The following is a 27,783-nucleotide window of genomic DNA, read 5'->3' as shown; positions in this document are numbered from 1 at the left end:
TCTGTCACTGGCCTCGGTTCGCAGGGACGACTCACAAGGTCCTCTCCTAATGTCGCCATAAGGAAAAGGGACGAGATCCTTGTGATCTCCCACTTTTATATGAAGTATTCACGTGAATGGAATGTTATACACAGTTGGTCAGTTTCTTGGTCACCAGTTTCTCTTTGCCCCTCCATCCATGCTTATCAATAACTTCACATTCCATTGCTGTGTTTACCAAAACATGTATCTGGTTCTCCAGGAAAATGCAGCTGATATGAAGCTTCAGCTGACAGGCACATTCACTAAAAGAGAAACTTGGTTTTAACAAAACCAGGACACTTCCCATTTGGTGCCATCTGCAAAGCTGCTGAGGGTGGACCCCATCCCATCATCCAGAGCAGTACTGAAGATCACTGGGACTGAGCCCAGTGCTGACCCCTGGGGTGCCCCACTGGACACTGGCCTCCAATTAGCCTATGTGGCACCGGCCCAGCCCTCTCTGGCCCAGCCCTGTGGGCAGTTTTCAGCCCACCCACCTCTCCGCTCATCCAGCCCGTGCCCTCTGCTCCCTGCAGCCACAGGCGGCTCCTGGGTCAGCCAGGCGCAGCCACGCTCCTCCTTTCACAGCCCCCCAGCCAGGCCAGCCGAGCTGCTCTGCAGGGCTGCGGTGGCACCAGCGCGGGCTGGATCCTCCGCTCGGCACAACGCCGCAAGCTGACCCCTCCAGCCCAGCCGGCCCTGCTGCAGGTTCACAGCAGAGCAAGCAGACATCATGAAACTGCCTCCTCCGGTGGGACGATCTGCAGCGCTTGCGGAATACACCGGGCTGTGCCGTGAAATTGCTTTTAATAAAGCTCACACAGTGCAATTCCTTAGAAGAGTCAAATCATTGTTTATAAATTTATTCTCAGCCTCAAGAGGCTCAGATTAACACGAGGAAAAGAAATACTCTGTCTCAGAATTTAACATTAAGTATGAATTTTTCCTTAAACACAAGCAAAAGATTCCCAAGTATAAAGTGCACCTTTTATAAGAGAATCAAAACAAACCCAAGCAACAGTAACATAATTACATTATTTTGAACAACACTTGATTTTATGCCCATAAGGGAGATAAATGCCTTTACTCTATGACGCTGTTTCTTGAAGCATAATAAGAAATTCTTTAAAAGAGATCACAACCCCTTCTAACAGTTATCTGGTACACCTGCAGATTGGAAATATTGTTAAAGATACGAACAGCAGAGGCCGCATCGTGTCACCTTTAGACAGACGGGTACGTGTACGTCAGAAAGCAGCAGAGTGCAAAGCAGCTCCTGGTTATTTCAACAAATGGACTCTGAGCAGGTGGAAGCTCATTCTCCTCCCCCTGCCTACCAGCCGTCAGTTCCCGTGATTAAAAGGGCAAAGGAAACGTAATCAGAGATGGAGAGAGCTCTGCAGTTCTCCCACGGAGACTGTGCAGTGGGTTAGTTTTCCGCAACTAACCAGTTACCCACACTGGGCTGCCCTCATGGAACGCTGAGTTCTTCTTCCCCCACTTCAGATATGAAAACCCAAAGCCTGTTCCAATTTCTGAGCGTTACTTAACCTTTTGCTTTGCATTTTCAGTTTTGAGGACAGGCTTTTTCAAGCTTTTAGGTTTTATTTACTGAAAGCAGCCTTCCTCTTGGACCTGAGTAAAACACGAGAGGAAAAGCTCTTCCTCGGGCACTCTTCCAACTGGACAGACATTCGGCAACACTCACGAGTCCTGCCAGTAAGGGAAAAACGTGAGAACCTTTATAGTTCTACAAGGGATAAAAAGATGTCACAGGAACAGCGATCAGAGGTCCAGGGATGCGAGGGAAGGGAGACAAGAGCGGAGGGTCCGCGCAGGGCCTGGCCGAGCGCGGTGCCGCGGAACAAGGCGCTGCGTCCTGGCAGCACCGGGGCCGCTCTGTCCTCTGCGAGCGCCCCAGCAACGGGCGGGTTTTCTCATTCAGTGTAACAGTAAAAATATAACATTCAATATAGCATTCGATGTAACAAAAATATACTATAAAACAACAAAAGGCTGCATGGCACTGCAATGCATTGTTATAGCAATAAAAACTGTAGTTGCACTTAGGGCAAGAGGCCTGGATCATCAGCAGCTTTTTGAATACCAGAAAAGCAATCTTTGGTACTTAAAATTCCCCTCTCGCCCCATTTTTGTAAATGAAATTCGTTCTGCTATTCTTGAAGATGCCATCTATGGTTATTTCAAAGCTCCATGTGTCAGAAGCTCACTCACTGCTCTCTTCCCTGAGCTGGAAGTTCTTCCACTAGTTCATGTCATCTCACAATCATCTGAGGAAGGGATCGGGACTAGAAAGAACAGTAATGTGTCTTCAGCACTTCTTGTAACAATGATGAATTGCAATTTGTAAAATGACTCTTGCTGCACAGTGCCCATACATTCAACAACGAGAACTCAGTTTGTCCTGCTGTAATAGGTGGTTAATTTTTTAGAACTCTGTTTGGGATATCCACTTTAAGTACCCACATTAAAACCTACTGTATCGTAAAATGCATTTCTGCATTGTTCCATAAATTCTTACAGTCCATCCAACCAGCTTTTAAAAGAATCGGGTTCACTCATCTTCTGAAGAAGCAGACTGAACAGTGCAAACGTGAAGTGTTACTTATCAAAAGAAAGCTTTTGTCTGCATGAGCGCTCAGGTGTCCTGTGCTCATCATTTCTCGTCTTATTCCAGCTTCTCTTCATTGGAGTCAGATGAGGGGCAACCACATCACCATCCTGTTATTAAAAGTCAGAAAACATTCATGATAATACATTTGCTTTCGCTTTCTATCCTAAAGTAGGGTCAAAAAACCCAGTATCAGACTTAACAGAAAAAAATAAATGCAAGGTCCTAGAAGCACTGTAAATGGACGAACATTGAAGACTGCGCATCGGGGGTGGAAAGTGCTGTAGGTCAGTGGCTGCATCTGGTGGGGAGGAAAGAAAATTCCCCGCGTATCTGAGAAGCCTTCAGCACTGGCAGCTCACTGCTCCCTGTACCACCACCAGCACATCCAGAACATCAGCAGGCTTGTACCTTGGGCATCAGTACACAAGGCAGAAACATCATGGAAGTGTTTCTCTGACTTTGCCACAGTATCTCATTTAAAACCGCTGCAGTTTCCCGGCTGCGGGTGCTGGGTTGTGCCTCTCACGCTCAAACACGTGCCCGGTGCAGAACCTGCTGTGGCCTGAGCCGGCCGCGCTCACCCTTGTCAGGTACGGACGTGGTTCTACTGCTCAGACACCGCACACAGACAAGAGAGCAATAACCTCTCTAAGCGCAGACATAAGCTGGTGAGATGCATTTCTACAACACGCCAGAGCCCGTCAGACGGATATGCCTGCATGGGAAGAACCTGGCTGTAGGACACAACCAGACTCCACAAGCTACAAGGAGAGAATGCTTGCTGTTTGACCCACTGGTGAAAAGCCCTTCTGAAATGAACAGCTCCCAAAAGATGAATGCTAGAAGACCTCAGAACAAGCCTCAAAAAAGTCGTTTGTGCCCACAGCTGCAGCTCCAGCACATGACAACACTCATCTACCGGGGATCTTTGATTTCAGAGGATGAAGCTCTTTCCCCAAATGAGACTTGCAGGTCTCTTTAGCAAAAAGAAAAAAGCAAAGTCAGGGATATTAACACACTTGATAAAAAAAAAAAATACACGGTTCACAGAATAAAACTGTTCACACTGCATTCCTTAAGCAACTTGGAGACTTTAATATAACTGTTCCCCACTGCTGGCACTGCCCCCTGTCCTGAGAACCTCATGTCCGTCTGTCCAGCCCTCCAGGGATGGTGACTCCAGCAGTGCCCTGGGCAGCCTGTTCAATGCCCCACAGCCCTTTGGGGAAGAAATTGTTCCCAGATCCAACCTCAACCTCCCCTGGTGCAACTTGAGGCCGTTTCCTCTGCTCCTGGCGCTTGTTCCTGGGGAGCAGAGCCCGACCCCCCTGGCTCCAAGCTCCTCTAACTCAGGGCAAATGGAGTGACCGTGAATCTCCAGTGTTGTTTTAAGCCTTTGTAGGAGGAAACCTGCATCTGTGAACTGGTCAGTGTCTGTGGATGCTAACGTTGTTATAAAAACATGACTTTTCAATCCACATAAGTTAAATGCATTCAAGTTCATCACTGTTTCAGTGAACCTAAAGCATGCTCAGATGCAAGCTGCAATAAAACCGGGAGCTAGGTTAGCGAGAAGCGGCTCTGCCACAAAGACAAGGCCTGAATGTCAAGTTTTTTAATGAAATAGGAAGCTTACGGACAAAGCTGAAATGCTCCAAGAACAAGAAAATTGACGTGTGAATTTGTTACCTGTGGTTTGGTGAAATTATTGTCTATACACCACTGAACAAAATACTGTTTCGCAGCCAAAAAAACATCTGGATCTTGATTTTTGCAATAAACACGGATAACCTGCTCTGAAAATGTCTTGGGTAAAATCCTTGAAACCTTTGGAATAAAAAAGAAATAAGCTTTAGTATTTCTTGGAATATAAAGTCCACTGACCTTCTATTTTTTTAATCTGAATATAAATGGCAAGCAGTAAAAAAATCCCACTACAATCCATGAGCTTTATCCAAACCAACTGTGTTATTCTGAGACTCCCAGGGTATCGAACACTGTTCACACGCCAAGGCTGTCATCGCTGCGGATTGCCACAGCACAGCGCACACTAAAGACCTGCAGGGACATGGATTCCACAACCTCTCCACAACTCCTGCAGGAACGGCTTCCATGGCAAGCTGTGGAGAAGATGCCCTTCAGAAGGCAGCTGAGGAAAAGACAAGACAAGACTACCTGATCTTCGTTGATCGTAATGGTCTCGGAAGAACGACCCTTGCAAAAGAAGCGAACTTTGTCAATGGGATTCTGGTCTTTCATTCCATAATCCATATTGATAACCTTGCATGCAAAACAGAGAAAATGGCATTTGTTCATGTTTGTCTTTCGTTTTCTCACAATAAATACAAAAGGATACACAGTATACTTCTGTAAATAACACTAATCAAATAGAACAGTAATTAACAAATTATTACCTAATAAAACAATCTGGGATTTGCCTTTTGTATCTTTTCTTCTACCACCATTTGTTCTGAAGCTGCCAGGTGAATATTCACATTAACACCAACCGGCTCCCAGTCATGCTCTGAAACGCTGCAGTTTCAAACAGGGAGCACGCTGGGCCCCTGCCAGCCTGTGTCCCCAAAACGCAACCCACAGAGGCAGCAGTAGAGCTTACAATTTTCAACAAGAGGTTTAGACAACATCATTTACATCTGCTCGGTACACCAGCAGTTTTGTGGTCAGCAGAGGGGAGCCCATCTCCCCATGACTTCCATTTGTAGGACCGGGAAAGCGCAGTCAACTGCTTTAAAGCTAAATAACCTGCAACAATCTCACCCAGCCTGGTGTGGATCTCCAGTGCAAGGGAGCTTTAGAAGCGGTTTGAGAAGCACTCTGTGCAAAGCCATTCGTTAGCTCTTCTCCAAGTTGCCCAAGAACAGGGTTAAGCTATTGAAAGCCTGCAGGCTGCTCAAGCTCCCTCCTGTCTCCGGGTCTCTCCCTCCCACCGGCGCTGGCTGGAGAGCGAGCTGGGGCAGCACGGTGCTTTACGCAGCAGACAGAACGCAGCGGTGACGGCCACCCAGCAGCAGGGCCTGGAAGTCACCGTGCCCGCGGTCTCCTTGCCCCACACCCTGCAGCAGTGTGGCCCCCCCTGCCAACTTTAAACCCTTTGCTGAACCCCAAATGTTCCCTGCTGCTCCTCTTCAGAGTGGGGACAGGCAGGGGAGGACATATTTGGCACCGGGAGCAGAGCCCAGCCACAGCCTGGTCTGTCCCCAGGCCCTCCCGCTCTGTCCCCAGCGCCTTGAGCTGAACGGCTGGGACAGCATTCATGAGGCGACCCCAGGGTTTTGGTTTTTCAGTTTGAAAATGTATTGAAACTTCTCTCCAGTTTTCACTATGGCATGCAATGCCCTCTGAACCCCCTCTAAGTGATATTTACATCAACTATGATGTCTTCGGCCTTTATCTCCACATCTGGAGGATTCACTTTTGGCTTGGATTTAGCAAAACTTTCCTTCAGTTCATTATTCTGAAAAAGAGACAGTAAACTCAGATTACATTTATGCACTATCATGTCTAGATCAAGGCAAAAAATACAGGATGGAACACGTTACTAAGCTGAAACTTTCATTTCTTCATGGCTTGACAGACTCTTCTTGCAGCAATCTGCTGGTCTGAATCCTTATATACCTTAGCTGTAAGTTTCCTATCCATTTTTAAAAAAAAACCCCAAGCTTATATAATTGAGAAGACCCAAATACCAGCAGCCTGTGCGGGAAGAGTTCCACATCCGATGACAGGAAGAGAGGGGGACAGGGGGGCAGAGAGAGTGAGAGTCCATCCAGAGTGCTGAAGTTTCCAAAAAGGATCTCGTCCTCTAATAAAGCTTTTATACCTATACAAACACCCAAGAGACAAACTACATCTATAATGTCATTGATCACTATAAAACCAGACAAACAGAAACACCCTTCTTTGGGAGGGATGGTGACCTACTTCAAAAGCTCACTTTGAAACCCACAAGGGGCTTTTGTCTGGTTTTGGACCTGACAGAATATTCCCTGCCGACTGCTCGGTTCAAGGCAGGCAGAGCAGCGCAGTATGGAGAGCAGCCTCCGTGGAAATGCAGAAATCCTCATGAAGAGCTGTGGCTGGGCAGCAGAGAGAAGGTCGCCTGTTCACCTTTTCCCAGGGCTGCAATGTCCCAGGGAAGATGCAAGATTCCATGAAGCAAGATTTCCTGGGACAAGCCAAGACTCCTGGAAGCAAAGCTTCAAACGCAGCACAGAGCAGCCAGGAGACAGGTGCACAAGGGAAGAATTCACCTGGCAGTATTTTCTTTGCTGATTTGTCCATTGCAAAGAGGAGCAGGGAATATCGCACGTTGCCAAGCCCGGCCACATGTGGTTTGTTGTGACTCAAGAAGCCAAGGCAAGATTTAGATTGAGAGCAAACCTAGAGGAAAGAATTGCCAGGAGGCAACTGGCAGCCTGTTTGTAAGCTCTTTCATTCCTGTGCTGTATCAGAATGTATACATGCTAACTTTCTCTTTTCTTGGTGGTGTTGTTCACTTGCCTTTTTTTTAAAGTTACCCCTTCCCGTTTTGCATTAACTGGAAACTCAGCTTTGTACTTCAGAACTCAAGCTGTTTGGGATGTTCTTGGCTCTGGCCAGCTTGAAGCTGACAAAACTGGACCGGGTTTTGAGCAGCTCGTTGCAGGGGGACGGACTAGATGACCCTTAGAGTCCTTTCCAACCCGAACTGCTCTGTGATTCTGAACACAAGGCCGCTGCAGCCTCCCGGGGAGCAGAACAGCCTGTCCAGCGCTCACCGGCAGCACGGCAGAGGCGGCTGAGCATCCAACACTCCTGCAGCACAGGAGGAAAAGCTCCCCAAGTCCCTCAGCTGAGCATCAGAAGCCACAAAGCATCGGCTGGACACGATCACGGAGCCTCAGCAACGCCGGCTGCCTCCAGCACAGTGCACGGGATGTACCGGGTAACTCACCCCCTGCCCATCTCCTTTTCGGCCAGGCTGTCTATCCTGAACTCCTCCTCTCACCCTGACAATCAACGTACAACCATCTCACGTTGTGCTGACCTTGGTCTGCAGACTTTTTCTTTCCTCCTACTTTTTAATACAGAATCTCTTAATGCTCCTTATTCTAAGCAAAGAACACAAGCAAATCTTCTCTTCAAACAAAGATGAACAGAGCAGTAAGACATCTAGTTGTCTTTCTCTAACCTTTTTCTTTAAAAGAGCTGAAATTATCTTTATTAAAGCTTCACAGATACAGCCAGCCATGTCTGGAAATTTGCCATGGAAAATTTTAAGCATCATGGCTGAAGTTTAGAGACAATTAACTGATGATCTGGTAATGTGGTATAGCACGTTACAAGAAAAGCTGAGCCATCTGAAGCAACATCTGCTCTAATATAGCACTATTCTGAAATAAGACAGCAGTTAAATCAATGCCTGCTGAGTGCTTTGAAAAGCAAACACTAGAAAAAGATGTGCCAAGTTACAATTTAATACCAATAAATATGGAAGTTATTCAGTTTGATGTTCTCAAAGTAAAGCACACAAATTATGATTCAAAGCAAAAGTGTTCCTTATTATTTTGACATTTTAATGACCAGAAGTTGATAGTAATAACTTTCTCAATCACTGGACTCTATCAGCTTTTTACGCAATTTTGTACTTTTCAGAAAACAGGTTTTTCTGGAAATATTTCTGCAATAATTGAGTTCAGCATTTCAACCTCGTGCCATTCCGCTGCCTGTTTGTACATAAAACTCTTCCCAAGTTCCTATAATATGTTTCATGGCTCAGCTACATAAGGACAGGACAACTTTTGACACTATTTTAGGAGTAGCAGTTAAGCAAAAAAAACCCAAACAACCCCAAACAAGCAAACAAACAAAAACCACAGAGAGACAGAGAAACGAAAGATGGCCAGCAACTTATAGATCATTTCTACAGGGACAGAATTCAGAATTCAACCAATGGACATTACCTTTGAAATGTCCTTCTTTGCTTCAGGTCGAGTCTCTCCTATAAACTTGTATAATTCACGTCGTTGTATTTTGTGCAGAATTTCTCGTGCCTCCTCCAGTTCTGGACTACTCGAGTGCAGAATTTCCAGGTAGATGTTATCTGCCAAAATTATACTGATTTTTGTTAAGTGGGTCAAAATCCAGCGTCACAGCAAAATGCACCAACGGGGACAAAGGTTAAAGCACCGAGAAAAACTGCCGGTTCAGGAAAGACACTTGAGCTCAGAACAACCGAACATACTAAATCTGACAACTGAGAAGCCACTCACAATACAATGCTCATTCTAAAACTCCTAACAGCTGTTGATGGAAAAACACTGTTCTCACCCTTGCAACAAATGTTATTGTTTCACTGTTAGTTGCTCCCTCTCCCTGTTCAGCAGAACATCCTGAACACAGCGCTGGCTCAGGGACAAGGGCACCCTGTACAAGAATAAAGTCCTTCCGTTAAACCACAGTTTCTCAGATTTTTGGATGCCAGCACCAAAGTCACTGCTCCTGTCCCCACATGACAGTGAACACACAGCGTGTTTCCCACCAGCAATAAGAGCAGAGAGACACAGGTTTCTTTTGATGTGGCTTTGGAGCAGAAAAGTTATTTCAAAGTCAGGAACTTCCCCACAAGGAACAAGACTAAGACTGAGGGACGAGATAATGCAGGTGGAACAAGCAGCTCATGAACACATCCATTGTAGCAAGAACAGTTTGCTGTCTCATCCTTTACTACAACTAAGATTTGCTGTCAAATTAGGAGGCAACAACTTAAGAACAGTGGTTCTTCACCCATCAAGGAAGAAAGCCAGGGAACTTTCTGCTGCACAACCTCACAGAGCTTTATTATTTGTGAGAGGCAACTGGACAGTTTCAAAGAAACACCACTCATCATGGACTGCTGAAAACAAGCCTGTGGTGCTCTCAGACGCCCCCAGGTTGCAACCACTGGAGGCACAGAAGGAAGGAAAGAAGGCACAGAAGGAAGGAAACCACCCTCATCCTTCACTGTTCATTGTTCCATCTGATGTTGGCACATTCCTCACACCACTACTGTCAGGAGGATGGAGCCAGAGTCTTCTGGTGACAACCAGTGACAGGACAAGGGGCAATGGGTACAAACTGGAACACAAAAGGTTGCATTTAAATTTGAGAAGAAACTTGTTCCCGGTGAGGGTGTCAGAGCCTGGCCCAGGCTGCCCAGAGGGGTTGTGGAGTCTCCTTCTCTGCAGACATTCCAACCCGCCTGGACACCTTCCTGTGTAACCTCATCTGGGTGTTCCTGCTCCATGGGGGGATTGCACTGGATGAGCTTTCCAGGGCCCTTCAACCCCTGACATCCTGGGATGCTGTGATCACTCTCCCTGCTGTTCAGCTCTCCTGGTTGAACAGGACAGCCCCAGCAAGCAGCTCCTTGCTGCAGCAGACCGCAGGAGGCAGGACAGCCCTGCTCTGCTTGCCCTGAGCTGTGCTCCTCTCCAGGGACCGCGGGCAGGACAGCGAGACCCTGCTGCTAACTCACCAGCACAGCAGAGAGTCCCCAGGGAACGGATCCCAGCCCACAAAGAACTTAACCTCAGTTCTTGCCTTTCTGCGCAGCCTTCCCCAGCCCAACACTGCAACTTATGCTCTCCAGCAGCTCCTGTCACTGGCAGGCAGCCCCTGCAGCCCCTGCTGCTCCCGGTGTGGAGGGGCCAGGCAGCTCCTCAGCCCAGCGCTCCCTGCAGCCCCCGCCATGCAGCTCTGGTCAGGCTGGATGTGGCAGGTGAAGGGTTGCCAGCAGAAGGCCTTTAGCATGACACAGGTCCAGATATATGGGATCCTCTGCAAGAGCACCCTCAGCCTCTGTCACCTTGTCCCTGGACCAAAGATAGACATTCTTGAGTCTCTCTGCTGCAGCAGACAAAACCAACACACCGCAGTGGTGGGAAGCCGTGGAACTATGTAACAGTGGACAAAACACAACTTGAGCTAGCCTCTGTGAATTCAGTAATTTCTCTGTGTTTCCTCTTCACAGCACTCAGCCAGACCTTGAGAAATGGGAAAACATCGCATGTCTCAGGTCTTGTTTGCTTCACTCTGTAATCAGGCTGGAGTTCTCCTGCACATCTTCAAGCAGGTGCTGCTCTGTGTACTTATTCTACGAGAATCTCTCTCACAAGCTCCTGTCTGAGCAACCAGAAACTTTTAGCAAAAAATTAAGTTGCTCATATATTCTGTTTTCTTTTGTTGTATTTGCAAGCAGGGTAGCAATGTCTGAAGCAAATCAAATCAGAGCCCTTTGAAACCTGCCTCAGGGCTCCACACCACACCACTCATACTCCTCTACCTGACGCAGCCAGATGTACCGCTCAGAGCCCACTGCCATCCGCTTGTAACAAGAGCAACAAAGCCGGGGCGTAGGCAGGACCTCCTGACAGCACTGCTTGCAATAATGTGAATTTGAACGTGTGTGGAATATAAGAAGCTGGTGCTTCTCTCTTTCAACACGAAGGTAATTAAAACTAGAAGGTCTTGCTCTCCCAGCAAGATCTTAGAGCGCGTAGATTGGACTCTCCGGGCCTTCCCCAACTGTGCGTAAAAGCAGCACTTGAGAAGCTGAGTCACAGGCAAGGACCCAGCTGGAAAACCAGCATTCTAACAGGTACTCATGTTCTTTTACTTTAAAAAGATTGCTGAGAGCTCATACCAGTTAGCTTAGTGTAGGCTTCCATGTCCTCCATTGCTGTAGAAATCTGGTACAATCTTCCTCCAGAGCCCTCTATTTTCCAGTATTTGTCTGCTTTTTGAAAGGCTTCTGTAATCCTGGTTTGAGACAAAATTAAGACTTAAGGAAAGCATCATTTTGAAATACCTTCTTGCTTAAGAGTCAAAAAGAAATGCATTAGTATGTTATAAACAGAAGACAACAACTGAAACTGTCTCCCAAGCGCAGCAGACCCTGATGGCACCGCCATGTCCTAAATTCACTGTCATTGGGCGTTTCAGCAGTCTTTCCATTTACTGAAAACAGTTTCGAATCAGACCTCAAGCTTATTTCAATGAATGAGCAAGTACACTTGGATCTGCTTCAGACTATGAGCTTAACATTACTTAGACAAGTGCAGAACCTGCAAGACAGTGCCACGCTCACTCAGTGCCCCACAGATGACCATATCCTTCTACAGACTCGTTGCTCCAGGAGTTAACTGAGAGAATACAAACCACTGTAAAGGTAGAGCATTATGAATATGTGGTATCTTCAGGTGGGAAAACCTGACGTTCTAAAGATCAAGTTCTTCCAGAGATCCCTGTACCTCTTCCCATGTCCAGCTCATACGCTCATGTGGAAAGGCTGCTATAATTATGGTAATCCAAGAACTAAATTTCTTGGCTGTTTTAGTCCAATGGTCAAACCTTAGTGTCTTCAGTCTGAGTTTTAGAGGGTCACTAAACCAGAAGCTGAAGTACATGAAATGAAACAATCACCCTTGTACCCTGTAATCCTCTGTGTCTCTTTTCCCCAAACTCAGCAGATGATTACTCAGCAACTAAGATCCTAATGAAAATATTTTTGGGGGTTACTACTATTTCTGCTTTTCAAGAACAGCAAAAAGAATAAAGCTATAGGGAAACTTCTATAGGCATCAACAGGAGAGGTACAAATGCAGGTAGCCAGCTGAACTGGTCCTGAACCATTCCTGCTGTGGCATTGCAAGAACACAGTCAGGCCCCAGCTGAGCTACACTAAGCTTGCCCGTCACTTTACTCTGTTAGTAACAGTAACCTCGCCCTGTTAACTGGCCCATTTGAACTAAGTGGCCTCTAACTTGTAGCTGAAAATTTGACTTCAGCTGTTAGCAGTTAAAACAGCATAAGCACACCCTGGTCCTATGCTTTTTCGGGGCTTTAGCAATTTTTCTCTAATTGAATTTCTCTTGGAAGGATGTTGTTGTCCTGCTCTCTCTTTTGTTAATCACAGCCTCTATGATACCCTGAGCCTTGACGTAAGAATTGGGTTATACAGCCCAGCGGCTTTTATTGCATGTCACACCTTATTGATTACCTGAACACTCAAAACGAATATACAGTTTCAATAATGTAAAAACAAATGGTATGCAAGAGAAGGAAAGTATAATACTTGCATTATTTCAATGACGTTGCCAACCTTGTGCTGGTACGCTCGCCGGTGCAGCAAATGCCGTGTGTTGAACATATCATACAAATTTTCAGCTTCCTGAATAAAAACAAACCAACCCAATCACCTTTTACTTTTGACATTGTCTGTCTCAGTTAGAAAACAAAAACAGTCAAGGAATCAGATGAGTTGTCTCCTCCCACTGGCAGCGCAGAGCAGACGGTTGTTTTTCACAGTTTACAGGTGCTGAAGCAGACTCAGGCTGCTGCAGGAGAGCAGACCCACACCGACCCAGCCAGAGCTGCTCCTTTAGCAGCCCCTTCCCAAAACCGCATTCCCCCTCACTCAGAACACCTGGAGCAGGATCACGCACAACTGGTGGTTTTGCAGACCCTCCCCTGGAAGGACCCACCACAAGCCCTTCCAAACAGAGACTTGTTCTGTGCCTCCTTTCCTTAAACCAGGTGCTTCTGAGAATGGCTCCCGGAGCAGCAGCTTGGGCTGAAGCAGCGTGGGGCGGGCAGCCCCAGCACCCCCTGCCAGCCAGAGCACAGCTGTGCCGGGCCTGTGGGCTACACTGCGCCCATGGGCTGTGCCGGGCCCGTGGGCTACACCGGGCCCGTGGGGCTGTGCCGGGCCCCGTGGGCTACACTGGGCCCATGGGGGCTGTGCCAGGCCTGTGGGTTACACTGGGCCCGTGGGGCTGTGCCGGGCCCATGGGGCTGTGCCGCGCCGCTGCCCCTCACACAGGCTGTGCCGCGGCGCGCCCCCCGGCTCACGCGCGTCGCTCACCTTGTCGCGGGTACAGATAACCTTCTGGTTTTCCGTTTCGCAGACCCGAATGAGTTTAAGTAATCGTTTATAATCAAAGTTATTCTGGATTCCTAGGTGATGGCAATCCCTGCAAATATTCCACAGAGTGTTTAACAATGAGATCATGCTTCTAAATTTAATGGCACTGTTTTGATAGGAATTATAATAAAAAGGAAAACTACAGGATTTGTACCTTGCGAAATAATCCCATTTGTCAACGTCAATGCCATTTTTTTTGTTAGCCACTATTTCATACAGGAAACCTTTCTCCTTCGGTCGCCCACGGTACGGCCACTGACAACAGGGGAGCCGAGAACAGGAAAAACAAACAAACCAGAAACAATAAGAAATTTAAGTGTGCAAACAATGTCAGAAACATATTTTAAAGACAGTGGGAATATACTGTGATTTTGTCTGTGATAAACATCCAACACTGAGGTAGCAAAGAACACAAAAGACGATAAAAGAGCTTTCAGAAGCTAAGTTGGGCATTAGAAACCCAGAACTCGGGCTTAAGCAGCTGATTTCCTAGAATATCAGGAAGAATAAAAACCATGTACATAAGTATTTTGTTTCCCAATCTACTAAAGCAAAGCCTGCAGCTTCAAAAGGCCAAAAGAAAATAAATGCACAATAAAGAGGGGAGAAGGTTGGAATCATTTAAGCCTCGGGGAGTTAGTTAAACACACAAACATGTCTTGCAGTCTCTGCAATCAACTGTACAACTTTGTAGAAGACTTTTAAAACAAACATTTAGATGTTTTAAACAAAAGTTGTTTCAACACCCAGCTACTTAAACTCCTAACACACAGCAGAGGAATAATTCAGCCATGAGGCAAACAGGAAATCAAAGCTAAACTAATAAGATACAAGTTGTTATATTCTTGAAAATGTAATGATTCTTCAGGTTAAAGAAAAAATGCCATAAAGTGGCCTTGAAATTCTGAGGGTGGAAAACACTGTATACAAACAGATAACGGCTTGGATGTTATCAGCATTACAGAAATATTACAATTCATATGAATAAGGATAGAAATGTTTGTAAGCAGCGGGAAGAGAGCACATCACAGATAAAAAGATCTTATGCTGATCACAAAGAGCTCTGCTGCTGGGACGGTGTTCAGGACACTGCTGTGTCCAATGCACAAACATCCTGTTGTTCTTGTCCGAACCAGCACCGCAGAGGAGCCAGCGCCCCAGTGGGACAGCGCGGCGTGAACCACTGCCAGCGGCACAACCAGCAGCATGGCAAGAACGGTGCCATGGGTCACCTACAACACCCTCCTCCTGTTGTCCTGCTGGAAAACAGGCACAGAATCCAAAGAAGGAGAAGCAGACCCAGGGGTAAGAACCCGGCACAAGACCAGTGGCAGCAGCAGGCAGCGAGATTTGTGTGCAAATGAGCACGAGTGGGTAAAAAATCGACTTCACAAATTAATATCCCCTTGCTATAAGATCTCAGAGTGAATTTTATTATGCTCAGCTCCCTGTGTCATCAGAGCGCTGGAGCACACACGGCAGCACCGCTCACTCCTACAGCAGAAAATAACGGGTAAGTGCCAGCATTTTGGTGACTTGTTTGGGACAATATAAAAATTCCAATTAGGACCAGACTGTCATGACAGACCTCCTGCTGACGAGTGCTTAATTCTGGTAGTAACTGAATGGGTGTTCTAGAAGAGATGACAGGAACTGTCGAGTGTAAGTAAGGAGGACTTAATTCTTTCAGAGTTGGAAGGATTAATAATCAGAACCTCTTCTTTGCCTCTTGAGGCAACACATTTCTTCAAGTCTTATCCCTGCCTCTGTGTATGTTACTGCAATAAATCCAGACATTTTGCTGCTGTCATCAAAGCTAATGTGGCTCTGGTACTCGGGCCACAGTTTTGCATTGCTCCTTGCATCATTTCTGCCAGTTCACAGTTTTGTCACCCTAAACTATCTTCATGTTTTCTCCCTGCAGCCACCTGAAAGCACAACTACCCATTGATCTGCCTTCAGGTGTCCAGTTAATAGGCTGCTATCCCAACCTGGTCATCTCAGGTTTCCATTAAAAATTCAGTTCTACCAATCTAGTTATGGTGAATTAGGTTTGCTAAATACAAATAACATTCTTAAGCTCTCCTCTGGTCTGAAGACTCTGAGGTAAGAACTTCTTGGGAAGACATAAGCACATAACATAGTGAAGGCACCGCGTCCTGCCGGCACCGCGTCCTGCCAGCACCGCGAGGAATAAACGCTACACCTCTCCAGCACCTCTTGTGCCAGGACTCTCAGAACTCCATGGGGCTACAAATAAATAACCAAACACAGCAGAAGCAAAATTATCTACTCCTTCAGTAAAATCGAAGACATTTATTGCGATAACCACAGCAGCAGAACAGTCACTCACCGGATTGTCAGAAGCAGTGTCATCTATAGGCCCTGCTATTTGTTCCTTGATGAAGATCATGTCTTCTTTCAGGACAAGATGATAGTCCTCCATGACTTCTTCTAGGTTATTGGAAGCGATCAGGTGCTCAAACATTTTAACAGAAGCAGTTTCATGCTTTGAAAAAAAGAAAAAAAAGCCTAAATGTTGCATTACGAAGTTTAGGCATCAGTGTCCAAGCTTCCCCCTAACAACACAGCACTGCTTGGCAGGGCACCTGGCCACCGTGGGGTCGAAATGCAACAGCTGGGGGATTCTCTGTTCATTTTGGATAGAAAGTCAGCCGCTTCACAGAGTTCAGAAACACCCTCTTCCACAGGGAGCTGCTAATTGTGTATTTTAACGAAGAGCAGTAAGAGAGTTACAGTGCTGAAAGACAAAATAACCACTTCTGCTGTGCCAAAGATTGACAAGTTTACTCAGCTGGTTTTGCTCAGTAATCACAAGCAGAGAGAGGCCTGAAAGGACTGTGTTACAATTCATTCGCCACAAACAGCCCTTGAAACTCTGTTCAAAGTTTCTGAAAGGCTGAATTCTGAACACTGTATAAAATATCCTGGACTCAACATATTAAACTGGAAAGGAAGCTCCCAATTGGTATTTTGCATAACCATGAGATTAGATAACAACACTCTGGGTTTTAATAATGCTATAAAAATGATGCAATAAGAAAAGGCTGGATGATTCCTATGTGGCAGTCTTTGAAGATGAATTATTCTCTCTTTAAAAATTACAGTTTTCTATTTGTACTTGAACTGTAAGAAGTCTACCTTCCATTTCAAATCCGGACGAGTGAGTGGAATAAATCTTCCATCGAACATGTGTGAAAATGGCCCATGACCTTAAAAATAAAGATTACACACGTTTAATCTGAGACATCACGGTTGTCAGTAAAAATATTTTGAGCAAGCTAAGGACCTGGATTCTTTTGTATTTGACTTGATTCAGCTATATCAAGTACTTTCCTAAGACATCTTAAGTACTACTGCACTTAACACAGCGAGTCCCATTACCTACCACAGGCAAGTACAGCATTAACACCCAGCACATTAATTACTCTGTGCCACCTCTGAAGAAAACAAGTAGTTATAAAATAATCGTAACAATTTGAAAGGGCCACTGATTTTCCCTCTGAAATGTTTTAAGAGACCTGAGGACAGCACAGAAGGAAGCAGACACTCTGGCCACTGACGGCAGAACTCCCAACACACACAGAAACAAGACAACAACCGGCTAAGAGCAGCTACAAATTCACCAAACGGAGCTACCTCTGCGGCTGCACTCCGGACCAAACAAGGACAGGTAAACCCTGTCTGGGAACACGGCCACGCACTGAGCAGCCCTAAGCAGCTCTGGTGTTGTGATGTCCCAGCCAGCTGTCCAGCCAGGTTGGCTTTCCGAAGCAACAAGACACCTCAAATATAACAAGGGCAAGTGTAGAGTCTTGTATCTGAGCAGGAACAACCCCAGGCTCCAGTATAAGCTGGGAACAATCTGTTGGAGAGCAGCGTAGGGGAAAGGGATTTGGGGGTCCTGGGGACAGCAGGGTGACCATGAGCCAGCACTGGGCCCTTGTGGCCAGGAAGCCAATGGGACCTGGGGTGGGTTAGAAGGGGGTGGTCAGTAGGTCAGAGAGGTTCTCCTGCCCCTCTGCTCTGCCCTGGGGAGACCACACCTGGAATCTTGTGTCCAGCTGCGGCCCCTCAGTTCCAGCAGGACAGGGAACTGCTGCAGAGAGTCCAGCGCAGCCACCAAGATGCTGCAGGGAGTGGAGCATCTCCCGTGTGAGGAAAGGCTGAGGGAGCTGGGGCTCTGGAGCTGGACAAGAGGACACTGAGGGGGGACTCATTGCTGGGGATCAAGATGGAAAGGGGCAGTGTCAGGAGGATGGAGCCAGGCTCTTCTGGTGACAACCAGTGACAGGACAAGGGGCAATGGGTGCAAACTGGAACACAGGAGGTTCCACTGAAAGATGAGAAGAAACTTGTTGGGGTGAGGGTGGCAGAGCCTGGCCCAGGCTGCCCAGGGGGGTTGTGGAGTCTCCTTCTGTGTAGACATTCCAGCCCGCCTGGACACCTTCCTGTGTAACCTCATCTGGGAGTTCCTGCTCCATGGGGGGATTGCGATTGCACTGGATGAGCTTTCCAGGTCCCTTCAACCCCTGACATCCTGGGATTCTGAGATTCAGGTGTTACTTACCCAAATCATGACAAAGCCCAGCAATTTCTACACAGAGGATGTCTCGCTGGGTTATATCCAGTTCTGGTTGTCTCTCCTTCAGCTCACGAACCAGGCATCCTGCCAGGTAACCTACCCTGTTGCAGGGGGAAAAATAAAGTGAATATAGTAGTGTTTCAGGCTGCACAGTCAAAGAGCAGATTACCTGTTCTATTTTGCCCCATTAAGTCACAGCCCTTGTCTGAGGGGTAACGCACAAATACTCAAACCCTAACCTGTAAGACAATCACAGGAACAAACTCTTTCCTGTAGTAGACTTTTAGTCATCAGCAACACATTTGAAAGCAGAAAAGCAGGAGACACCGTGCCCAAAACACAGAGACAGCAGCGAGCTGCAGCATCTCCCAATGCACCGGCCGGGGTAGCTGTGCGAGCAGGCAGCGACGCCTCGCTGACCGTGCGGCTTCTGAGCAGCCGCCGAGGTCACAGTCACCAAACCATCTTGTTCTTTCAAATTGCTACTTTAACAATAGTTTATGACAATTATTACCTCTTCCTTTCATTCATTTTAGTTTCGACATTTAATTTCACTGAATGGGATGCTCTGTTCTCATGATACAAAACAAGGAGGAACAAACACACGGCACATACTCCTTCAAGCTCTTTACGAGCTCTACACTGTCTTCTTTTCTATTTGCCTCAAGAGTCTCCATGCAGAACATCCCAAAGCAAGAGAAGGTCTTATGAGAAGCCAGCACCTTTTATTAGACCAAATTTTACTGTTTGGAGTTTTTTTTACTAGACCAATAAGCATACAAATTTCACTTCTTCTATTTTAATGCTATAACAATTCTCAAAATGATATGCAAGTTGAGAACAACTGTCCTAAGTTTAAATATATAGATCAACTGAACTGTTTAAAGGAGAAGGTTGTTGATACCACCGGTATTTTCTGAATCCTGTTGTGAAAGCTTTGTTTGTATTCCTCCTATTTTTGTCTTTTCCTGTTCACCAGACGCAAACAATCCCAGCTTGCCTCACTGATTTGACCATTTTTAATATCCATTTGCATCCTGTTAGTGTCACAAGGCTGGAGAAGAAGCCAAACTGAGTCCACAATATTTCAGCACTAACAAAAGCAACTTCAGACTGGCCAGATTACCTGAATAAAAACCACTGACTCATTTCTCTGCACCTTTAAAACAAGCTTAAATTTGTCATTAATCAGCTTCTCTGTGGACTGTGAACGACTCAGCAACACTGGAAAATCCTGGCGTCCATCACCTGCTTCTTGTTAACTTATTTTACAGCCAACAGCCTGACAATCTGCCACCGACTGCACACAGCACACCTAACTACAAATGCAAACATCACAGATAAAGTGCGGTTTAGCTGCCCCGACAGCACAAGGGGATTACAACTGTCTGGGAAGTCATTTATAGCAGCCCCAGTACCCTTGCCAGGTTTATGCTTTAAAACTCAAATTTTGATCAGAGAGAACATTAAAGCACAGAGTTTTTAATTAACATTATTAACAGAAGAATGGGTGGAAGAAGAAATGTAACATCAATCCATCTTGTAGGTTTCTTTATCTGTCTTTATGAAATCAAATTCAAGGGAACATCAGGTTATCCAGGAACAGTTCTAAGACCCAAAATGCCACCACAGTGGTTTTCCCCAACGTCCCTTGGCTGGAGCTGCACGTTAGCGGAACCAAACTCCAAATGCACCACCTTACCCTATGGAGTGTTCAAAGCGGTTGTGAGAGGCTCCTGGAAACACAAAGTAAGTGCCACCCAGCTGCTTAATGTATCGGAGGCGCTGAAACTGAGGTGTGTCGATGATGCGGACAAGAAGGGGATGTATCTCAATGTGCCCATGAATTGGATCGTTAAAAACCTACAAAAGCAAAACAACAGTGGAATTAACACTTGAAATTCAACATTGAAAGGCAACAGGCACCAAGGTAAAGGATATCTAGAAGAGTCACGTATCTGCTGGGAGAAGGGGGTTGTTTTGTTTTCTCCCGTAAAACAGCCATATCCTGCCTGTCCTACATCAAGATTTATCTTGGAGAACGACTTAAACATGACATCAAAAAAGAAAAGCCACATATTTCAGAAGGCGAGGGCATGAAAGTCAAAAGCTCTAAAAATGTTGTTTCTTAGTCTGCTACTCCAGTTAAAGCAGGATACTGCAATCCATGTCCCAGATATCCCGTAAGTGCTTAGTTCAACACTGTTCATGTTTTTTAAAACCAAGTGAAATTTTGCTGAGTGGAAATTATGGTTCTTACCTTTTCCATAAAACAGTGCCAAACTCAAGGGAAATAAGTACTCCCTGATCACCTCTAACATGCATTTTAGGAGACATCTGAGTAACTGCAGTGACTTAGTAGAGAAGATAAACGTGTGTTTAGTCCTTGCCTCACTACAGCAAATAAAACCACTTCATCACACACATCTTGCAGTAAAATAGTGAGGCAAATAAGGTTTCCCTGCGTTCTCTCTGCTCTCGGTCACTAAGCTGACAGGGCTCCAGCAGATGGGCACGATACTGAGGAATGAATGTGTGCAGCCCTGGAATTAAACCGGCGTGCACCGCTGGACACGGCAAACAGTGCGGTGAGAAGGACTCTGCTAAGCCAGGCCTGGAGCTAAACTAACACAAAACCCCAAAGGGGGCTCTGCACAAAGAGATGTGAAAGAGGAGCTTCTCCACACATTTCAAACAGCTCATCTGCTCCTTCGGTCTCTCACAACCGCCAGGTGCCCACATGAAGCTCTTAACTGACGATTTTGACAATTTTTCTGGTTCCTGTGGTTTTTCAAAGGCCACCACAACCGAGGAGGAGGGTGGGAGCTGCTGCTCGGCAACGGCAGCACCGCAGCTGGCACCAGCACGGGGGAGGGAGGCAGAGCCGGCGCTGGTACCTTCTTCTGGTCCATCAGCTGCTGGTGCAGGTTGTTCAGACACGCCAGCACCTTCAGTCTCTCCGCAGGGTGGCTAGGAAGGAAGAAAAGACATTGAGAGCAAAGTTTGCCACGCGATTCCCTTTACAATTTGCAGTTTGTATGGAATTACTTGTGCAAATTCATAGTAGTCTGACGTTTGTTGACTCTTCTACAGAAATATGTATTCCTGCAGCTTTTTCAGAAAAGTATTGAAAGCACTAATCTTTCTAAAGTAGAGAGGGAAGAGAACAAATAGCTACAGAAGTTGCCTGTAAAGCAGTTAAGTGCTTCTCCCACTTATACAGATCCAAGAAATAGAAACACCAGGGAATACACCATTTTTTCATCAATTCCTTTTAGGGAAAATCACATTTGGGGATAAGTCCTTTAAATTTATAGGAAAGACAATATGCAGTGCCTGAATAACTGACATTTTTTAAGGCTGATAAACTCCTTAAACTGTCAAAGTTGTAGTAAACCATTTTCATAGAACTTTCAGTTAGTCAACTCTGTATTAAAAGCAGCTTCATTTTGCCAAACTAACTTGGATTCTACACGAATTAATTTCAACTCGAACAGCAGAGCCACTGGAGCTTAAAACACAATTTGCTGCCTTTTGCACCCTCCAGCGGTTAACCATCCCAGGATCGGTTTTACAACAGTCTCTCAGTTTAAACAAAAAGTAATACCATTAATCCTAGCAATACTACAAATAATAAATAGCGAAATAGTAACGCTATTCATATAAAATGTCAACTATTAGCAAAAAATGAACCTAGATGCGCTACACATTTTCAGATGAATCATTCAATAATTCACAACCCATAAGATATTAAATGCACGTGATGTGTGAGCTGCTGGTGAGCACTTTTTGCCTCAACCGCTTGACTGTACCGGGAACTCTGGGCTGCGGCCTCTGCTGCTCCGTGTCACAGCCCAAACGGCACCACCTGCAGGGACCACGAACGCACCAAGTGACACCAGGAGGTGACGGTGGCTCAGACCAGCACGGGCAGCTCCATCTGCAGGAGTGGTCACAACCCCCAGATACCGACTTACAAGGGAGTTCCTGAAAGCTAACACTATTTACAGGGCAACAAAAGGCAAGAGAAGCACCACCGGCATCTGCCCGTCCTTCTCACTCTCTTTGGTGTGGTGAGATAGCCAAGGAAACCAGCCAGCAGACCAGATCCCTGTGCACACCTATCCTTACACCCCCAGGAAAAGCAACTGCAGCTACTCTTTGAGCTTTGTCCTGAAAATTGGAACAGGAACATTCAACTGCTGGTTATGGGAAACACGGAACTTTCCAAGCGCCGGCACAGCCAGCTCGGGCAGGACTAGCACTTGGGCAACACGTACCTCCACCACCACCTCAAAACCAGCTCAGGGACAGCAAGGTCAGAACCAGCCTGTTTCCAGCCATCTACAGTCATTTTACTTCTGTGGAGAGGTTCTCTCTCAAGACACTTAATATGCAGAACTACACCTGGACTAGAGCATCTTTGCTCCAGCAGGCTTCAAAAATTAATCACCCACACTTGATGTACAGAAATGGGCCTTACATTCTTAATGACAACAGAGGTCTTCTGTAGATATCACTTCAAAGCATGCTAATAACGGAGGTCAAACATCACAAGTGTGTTTTTGGACAAGCTGTTATGGTCATGCAATAGCCCTCAGGTAACAATTGTCCAAAGGACACTCTGGGTCACACACAGCACATGGGACAGGACTTGGTGAGGCCTTTGAGAAGGTGAAGCCGTGCAAACCATGCCCGGCGTTAAGTGAGGGACAGCCCTGCTGAGCACAGGACAGCCTGTTGGTCTGAACAACTTGACTACACCTTTAAATGCCACAAAAACTCAGGAGTGAGGCGAAAATTTAACGGGAAATAGCCAGGTGTGTAAGGAGGAAGGCATGCGGGCACCTTGCATTTTGAGAAATTACCAACGACGGCAACTACAGGAACGGCAAGAAGGGACAGCTTTGCCCTACTGCCAGGACAGTTTATTACACACCTACCTGTACAGACACGGGTCACAGAGCCCAGTGTGCCGCTCTGCTCCAGAAACTCCCCCAGCAGGGCCGAATGAAGCGGTGCTGGCACAGTACAGTGTGACACACCTGTGGAGTCACCTGGAACGGGCACAGCACGGTGTGACGCATCTGTGGAGTCACACACAACAGGCAGAGCACGGTGTGACACACCTGTGGAGTCACCTGGAACAGGCACAGCACAGTGTGACACACCTGCAGAGTCACACAGGACAGGCAGAGCACAGTGTGACACACCTGTGGAGTCACCTGGAACGGGCACAGCACAACATGACACACCTGCAGAGTCACACAGGACAGGCAGAGCACAGTGTGACACACCTGTGGAGTCACCTGGAACGGGCACAGCACAACATGACACACCTGCAGAGTCACACAGGACAGGCACAGCACGGTGTGACACACCTGTGGAGTCACCTGGAACGGGCACAGCACAACATGACACACCTGCAGAGTCACACAGGACAGGCAGAGCACGGTGTGACACACCTGTGGAGTCACCTGGAACAGGCACAGCACGGTGTGACACACCTGTGGAGTCACCTGGAACGGGCACAGCATGGGGTGACACACTTGTGGAGTCATCCGGACTGGCACAGCAGGGTGTGATACTCTTGTGGAGTCACACACAACAGGCACAGCATGGGGTGACACAGCTGTGGAGTCACCTGGAACCAGCCATGGCTGCACATGGGTGAGCAGCACAAGGGGAAGGCCCAGCCAGGGAGGCTGGTGTAGTCATTGCCAATTGAAGAATGAATCCTGTCAGCAATGCTGACCTAAGGATGTGTAAATCACTGAACCAGCTTGGGGTCAGTCTGCTCCTTTAGCAGAGATAAGAGTGATTTGTAGAACTCCTTATGAGGAGCTCTCGCCCTTGCAGTTTGAATATCCTGGAAGCTGCGCAATCAGCTGGGTTTATATCTTGAGACTGTCAGATAAAGTGTCTTTAAGACAAACTTTGCTCATTATAATACTAAAAATCACAGCTACAGGAGCAAAGACCCATGTGAAAACCCTGACCCACGAGCATGCATAGTCCAAGAAAACAATTGTGTAAATCATGTCTACGTTACTAACGAATGGGGGTGAAATCCTGGGGAGGTGCCAACCAAAAACGAAAGTATAAATGTGTACATGCTGTGAAGACGTGTGCTAGCCTTTTTCACCTAGCACTCGACATTGCACAATCTCGTCATAAAATGATACCTTGACCCTCTGTGTTTATTCAGCTGCTTGCACCCCGGATACAGAACTCTGCTTTTGGGACAACGCAGGGAATTCCCCGCCCGTGGCCCACGCGTGTTGTCCCCTTGCCCCGCATCCACAAACACTAACCCTGGGCTTGGGTTTGGCCTCCAGGTGACAAAGCTGCTGCCGGTGCAGTCCTGGGTGACTGATCACCTGCATGTCACCACAGACAGCTCTCTATCCTCCTGCAGACAGGAAACAACAGCAGGGGATTTTCCAGCTGGTGTCTACATGGTAAAACCGCCTCAACCAAGAGACTGCACACAAATCATGTGTTAGTGCTGTGGTTTTCCAGGGCCCTGCAGGCACAGTTCCTCAAGCAGCCATGCTGCCGGTTGTCTTTGAAAGAGAACTGACTCTCCCTATCCTTTCCCGTCTACCACTCCCTGCTTTGCCCACGCCCTCTCATGCCACAGGTGACAAGGATGAGAAAACCCCTTTCCTGCACCTACCATGAACTTAATAGTTCAGAGAGGTCAGCTGCACAGCCCGACTCACCCGCTGTATCTAACAGGCAGCACGCTGCACACAACAGAACACACAGCGCTGCCTGCAGGGCTGGCGTCCTGAGCTCTGCCCTCTCTGTCCCCAGGAACAGCAGGGAACTAAGGATACACATTCGTTACTGGCCATCACAGAGACGTTATGAAAGCTGCTGTAGAACACAGCGTGCATTGGAAAGACGCACGCAAGAGGATCGTTCTCTACTGCAAAGTTGAGATGCTTTTAAAAAAGCAGGCGGCTTTAGCAATCTCTCACCCAACTCACAACGTCTTCAGCTTAACAAAAACAAGATATCAGACCTCACTGAAGAAAACACCTTATAGAAGAAAAGCCACGAGCACATCAACTCACGCCCCAGCAGCAGCAGGGAGCTCTTTGCGGCCCGTGCTGGCTGCGGCTCTGCCGAGCTCACAGCACCACACGGGGCCGGTGCGTCCGACTGCCCGTATGGCCGCTTGGTGCTCAGACAGCGAGGTACTAAAAGCCATCAGCCTCGCGGCAGTCTCTAAACAGAAACTATAGACCTGCTCGTCATTTCAATTACACAATTACCTTATACTTCAGAAACAAATAAAGCCTTTAGATGCCTTCCTCGTGATACTACACGCTTTCTATCTGCACACTGCAAACAGCCGCTGTTAAAACCCTTCTTCCAAAGAAACCCCCAAAATACCGTAATGACTCCTGCCAACGTCTTACCTCGTCTGACGCGCAGCCACTCTGCCCTGACACCTGCAGTCACACCAGCTTTTATTCCTCTCCTGACGGCCACACACCCAGACACCTGATGCCCACACCCACACATTTCGACATGAGACACCTCATTCTGTCAACTTGTCCTTCACAAGCTGTGATGGCAGCCGGGATTTCTGGGTACAATGGACACGGGGCCCGCCAGCCTCAGCACGGTGTGGGCTTGGACAAGTCTTGAGCCAAGGAGCCAACCTGCGAAGCACAAAACGCCAGCAGACAAGCACAGCCCTGCGCTTGTGTTCACCGGCCAGGTAACCACGCTCCGAACTGCCTTATGTCCGCTAATGACGTTAGCAAATAGCTTGAGTGGAACAGACAGGTTTTGAGGGAAATTTGGAGGAAACAGCATAAACAACATCAGCAAAGGAGTACAGAAAAGACATTTAAAGATTAAAAAGTGCCAGGAGAGGTGAACAAAACCGATCCCAGTGGGGCAGCGAAGGGGCAGTGAGACCCTTCACGCAAAGGGTGACAGGACACGTTTATACTCTGTTTCAGAAGAACAAGAAAGCGCACTTCAGCGCCAGAAAAATGACAAGGTTTTGGGGACCAGTCCATTCCCTCACTGTTGGGAACAACCCTTCACATGCTTTCAGGTGACTGCTACCGAGCTGGGGGTCACGCTGCCCGCTCCCCACAGCCGAGTGCCGCGGCAGCTCACGGCGGCCACTTAACTGTGTCACCAGCCCACAGGACACACATCAGAACCTTTCTCTGTATGTCTGCCCTGTTGGAGCAGACACACCAACAGCAACGCCCCAGCAACTGTTGGAACATTAGAACTGCAACACTCAGCATTTGTCTCGGGGCGATGGGTGAAATCCAGCATCCAAAGCAGCACCTACTCGCTGTTTTCAAAACCGTTACTACTGTCGTTACTAGAATTAGAGCAGCATTAACTTTAGGCTGAGAAGAAAGTCCTCATCAGAACCCCTGGAGTTTATGCTGGAGTTCTCACAAACACTTAAGAGGTTATTGTGTGTGCTATGAACAGTATTTTCATTAAAGCTTTTAATAGACTGTTTTCACCTCTCACGGTTACTGGACACCCAGTTTCTACAGGCGGGATGGTGCTGGCTGTGCGGGCATCAGCAGAGGAGCAGAGAGCGGCCACACGGAGCCTGTTCCACCGCATACACCCGTTCTCACTGTCCTTACATCCAAGCTCTTGGGCACTTTGTGGCAGAAACGGGACAAATCCAGTCCTCTCAGGTCGGGAAACGCTTTTTGCAGGAGCTCCCTGTTGCGGACGGGGCCTCGCCCCGCACAGACCCGCCTGCAGCGGCCCCGGCTCCTCCCGCAGCCGGCGGGACCTGGGGCGGGGAGCCCCTCGGCTCAACGTCCCGCTCCTGCTGTAGAGGAGAAACTGCTCCCCAGGGCGGTGGGACCTGAGCGCGGCCACACCGGCACAGCCCGTCGGCACCGGCAGAGCCCGCGGGCTCACCCAGCCCGGGCTCACCCAGCCCGGGCTCACGCAGCCCGGCCGCCCCGCGGGGCCGAGCGCCGGTTTCCCCCGCCCCGGCTCTCACCAGACGCGGGCGATCTCGAGGGCGCAGGCCGGCAGGTCCAGCAGCATGCTCCCGGTCACTCCGCTCTCTGCGGGGGCAAGCACGGCGTGAGCGGCGGGGCCCGGCCGCCCCGAGGCGCTGCCCGGCCCCGGCCCCGGCCCCGCCGTTACCTCGGAAGCGGCGCAGCAGGCCGGGCTCGCCCAGGCCGCACTGCGAGAGGTGCTGGCAGAGCCGCTCGGTGTCCCAGCGCCGCGGGTCGCAGCGATCGTCCATGGCCGCGGCGCCGCGCTCGTACCGCGCGCGCTTGGCGGGAGGCGCGCGCCAGCCCGCCGGGCTGCCCATCCCGCCGCGCACGCGCAGCGCCCGCTCCGCTCTGGGGACACCGGCGCCGCGGTGACGTCACGGGCGGCGCTGCCCCCGGAGCGGCGGGAGCCACAGCAGCCGGGAGCCGGGGGGCAGCGCCGGGCGGGGCGCAGTTGGGAGGCAAACCCCCGGCAAAGCTCCCGGGAGCTGCGCCCTCCTGCCGGCACCCGCGACCACCGGCCCTCCCTGGCACCAGCCAGGAC

At 48.1% G+C, this 27,783-nt stretch overlaps 1 protein-coding gene across 1 annotated transcript; it reads right to left on the bottom strand.

Moving 5' to 3' along the window:
* Positions 1 to 2,643: 2,643 nt before the first annotated feature.
* SAMHD1 (SAM and HD domain containing deoxynucleoside triphosphate triphosphohydrolase 1) lies at positions 2,644 to 27,559 on the bottom strand (the record flags this gene model as incomplete). Its single annotated transcript, XM_080354861.1, has 16 exons — positions 2,644 to 2,763; positions 4,346 to 4,483; positions 4,832 to 4,936; positions 6,042 to 6,131; positions 8,620 to 8,759; positions 11,340 to 11,455; positions 12,775 to 12,866; positions 13,560 to 13,668; positions 13,774 to 13,874; positions 15,973 to 16,128; positions 16,782 to 16,852; positions 18,211 to 18,326; positions 19,928 to 20,088; positions 21,123 to 21,195; positions 27,239 to 27,305; positions 27,388 to 27,559. The coding sequence occupies 16 exons, from the start codon at positions 27,557 to 27,559 to the stop codon at positions 2,644 to 2,646; spliced, it is 1,827 nt and encodes a 608-aa protein (XP_080210987.1).
* Between the last annotated feature and the right edge of the window lie 224 nt (positions 27,560 to 27,783).

Source organism: Nesoenas mayeri (assembly GCF_963082525.1).
Source record: "Nesoenas mayeri genome assembly, chromosome: 16".
Lineage (NCBI taxonomy): Eukaryota > Metazoa > Chordata > Aves > Columbiformes > Columbidae > Nesoenas > Nesoenas mayeri.
This window is presented reverse-complemented; position numbering and strand designations above follow the sequence as displayed.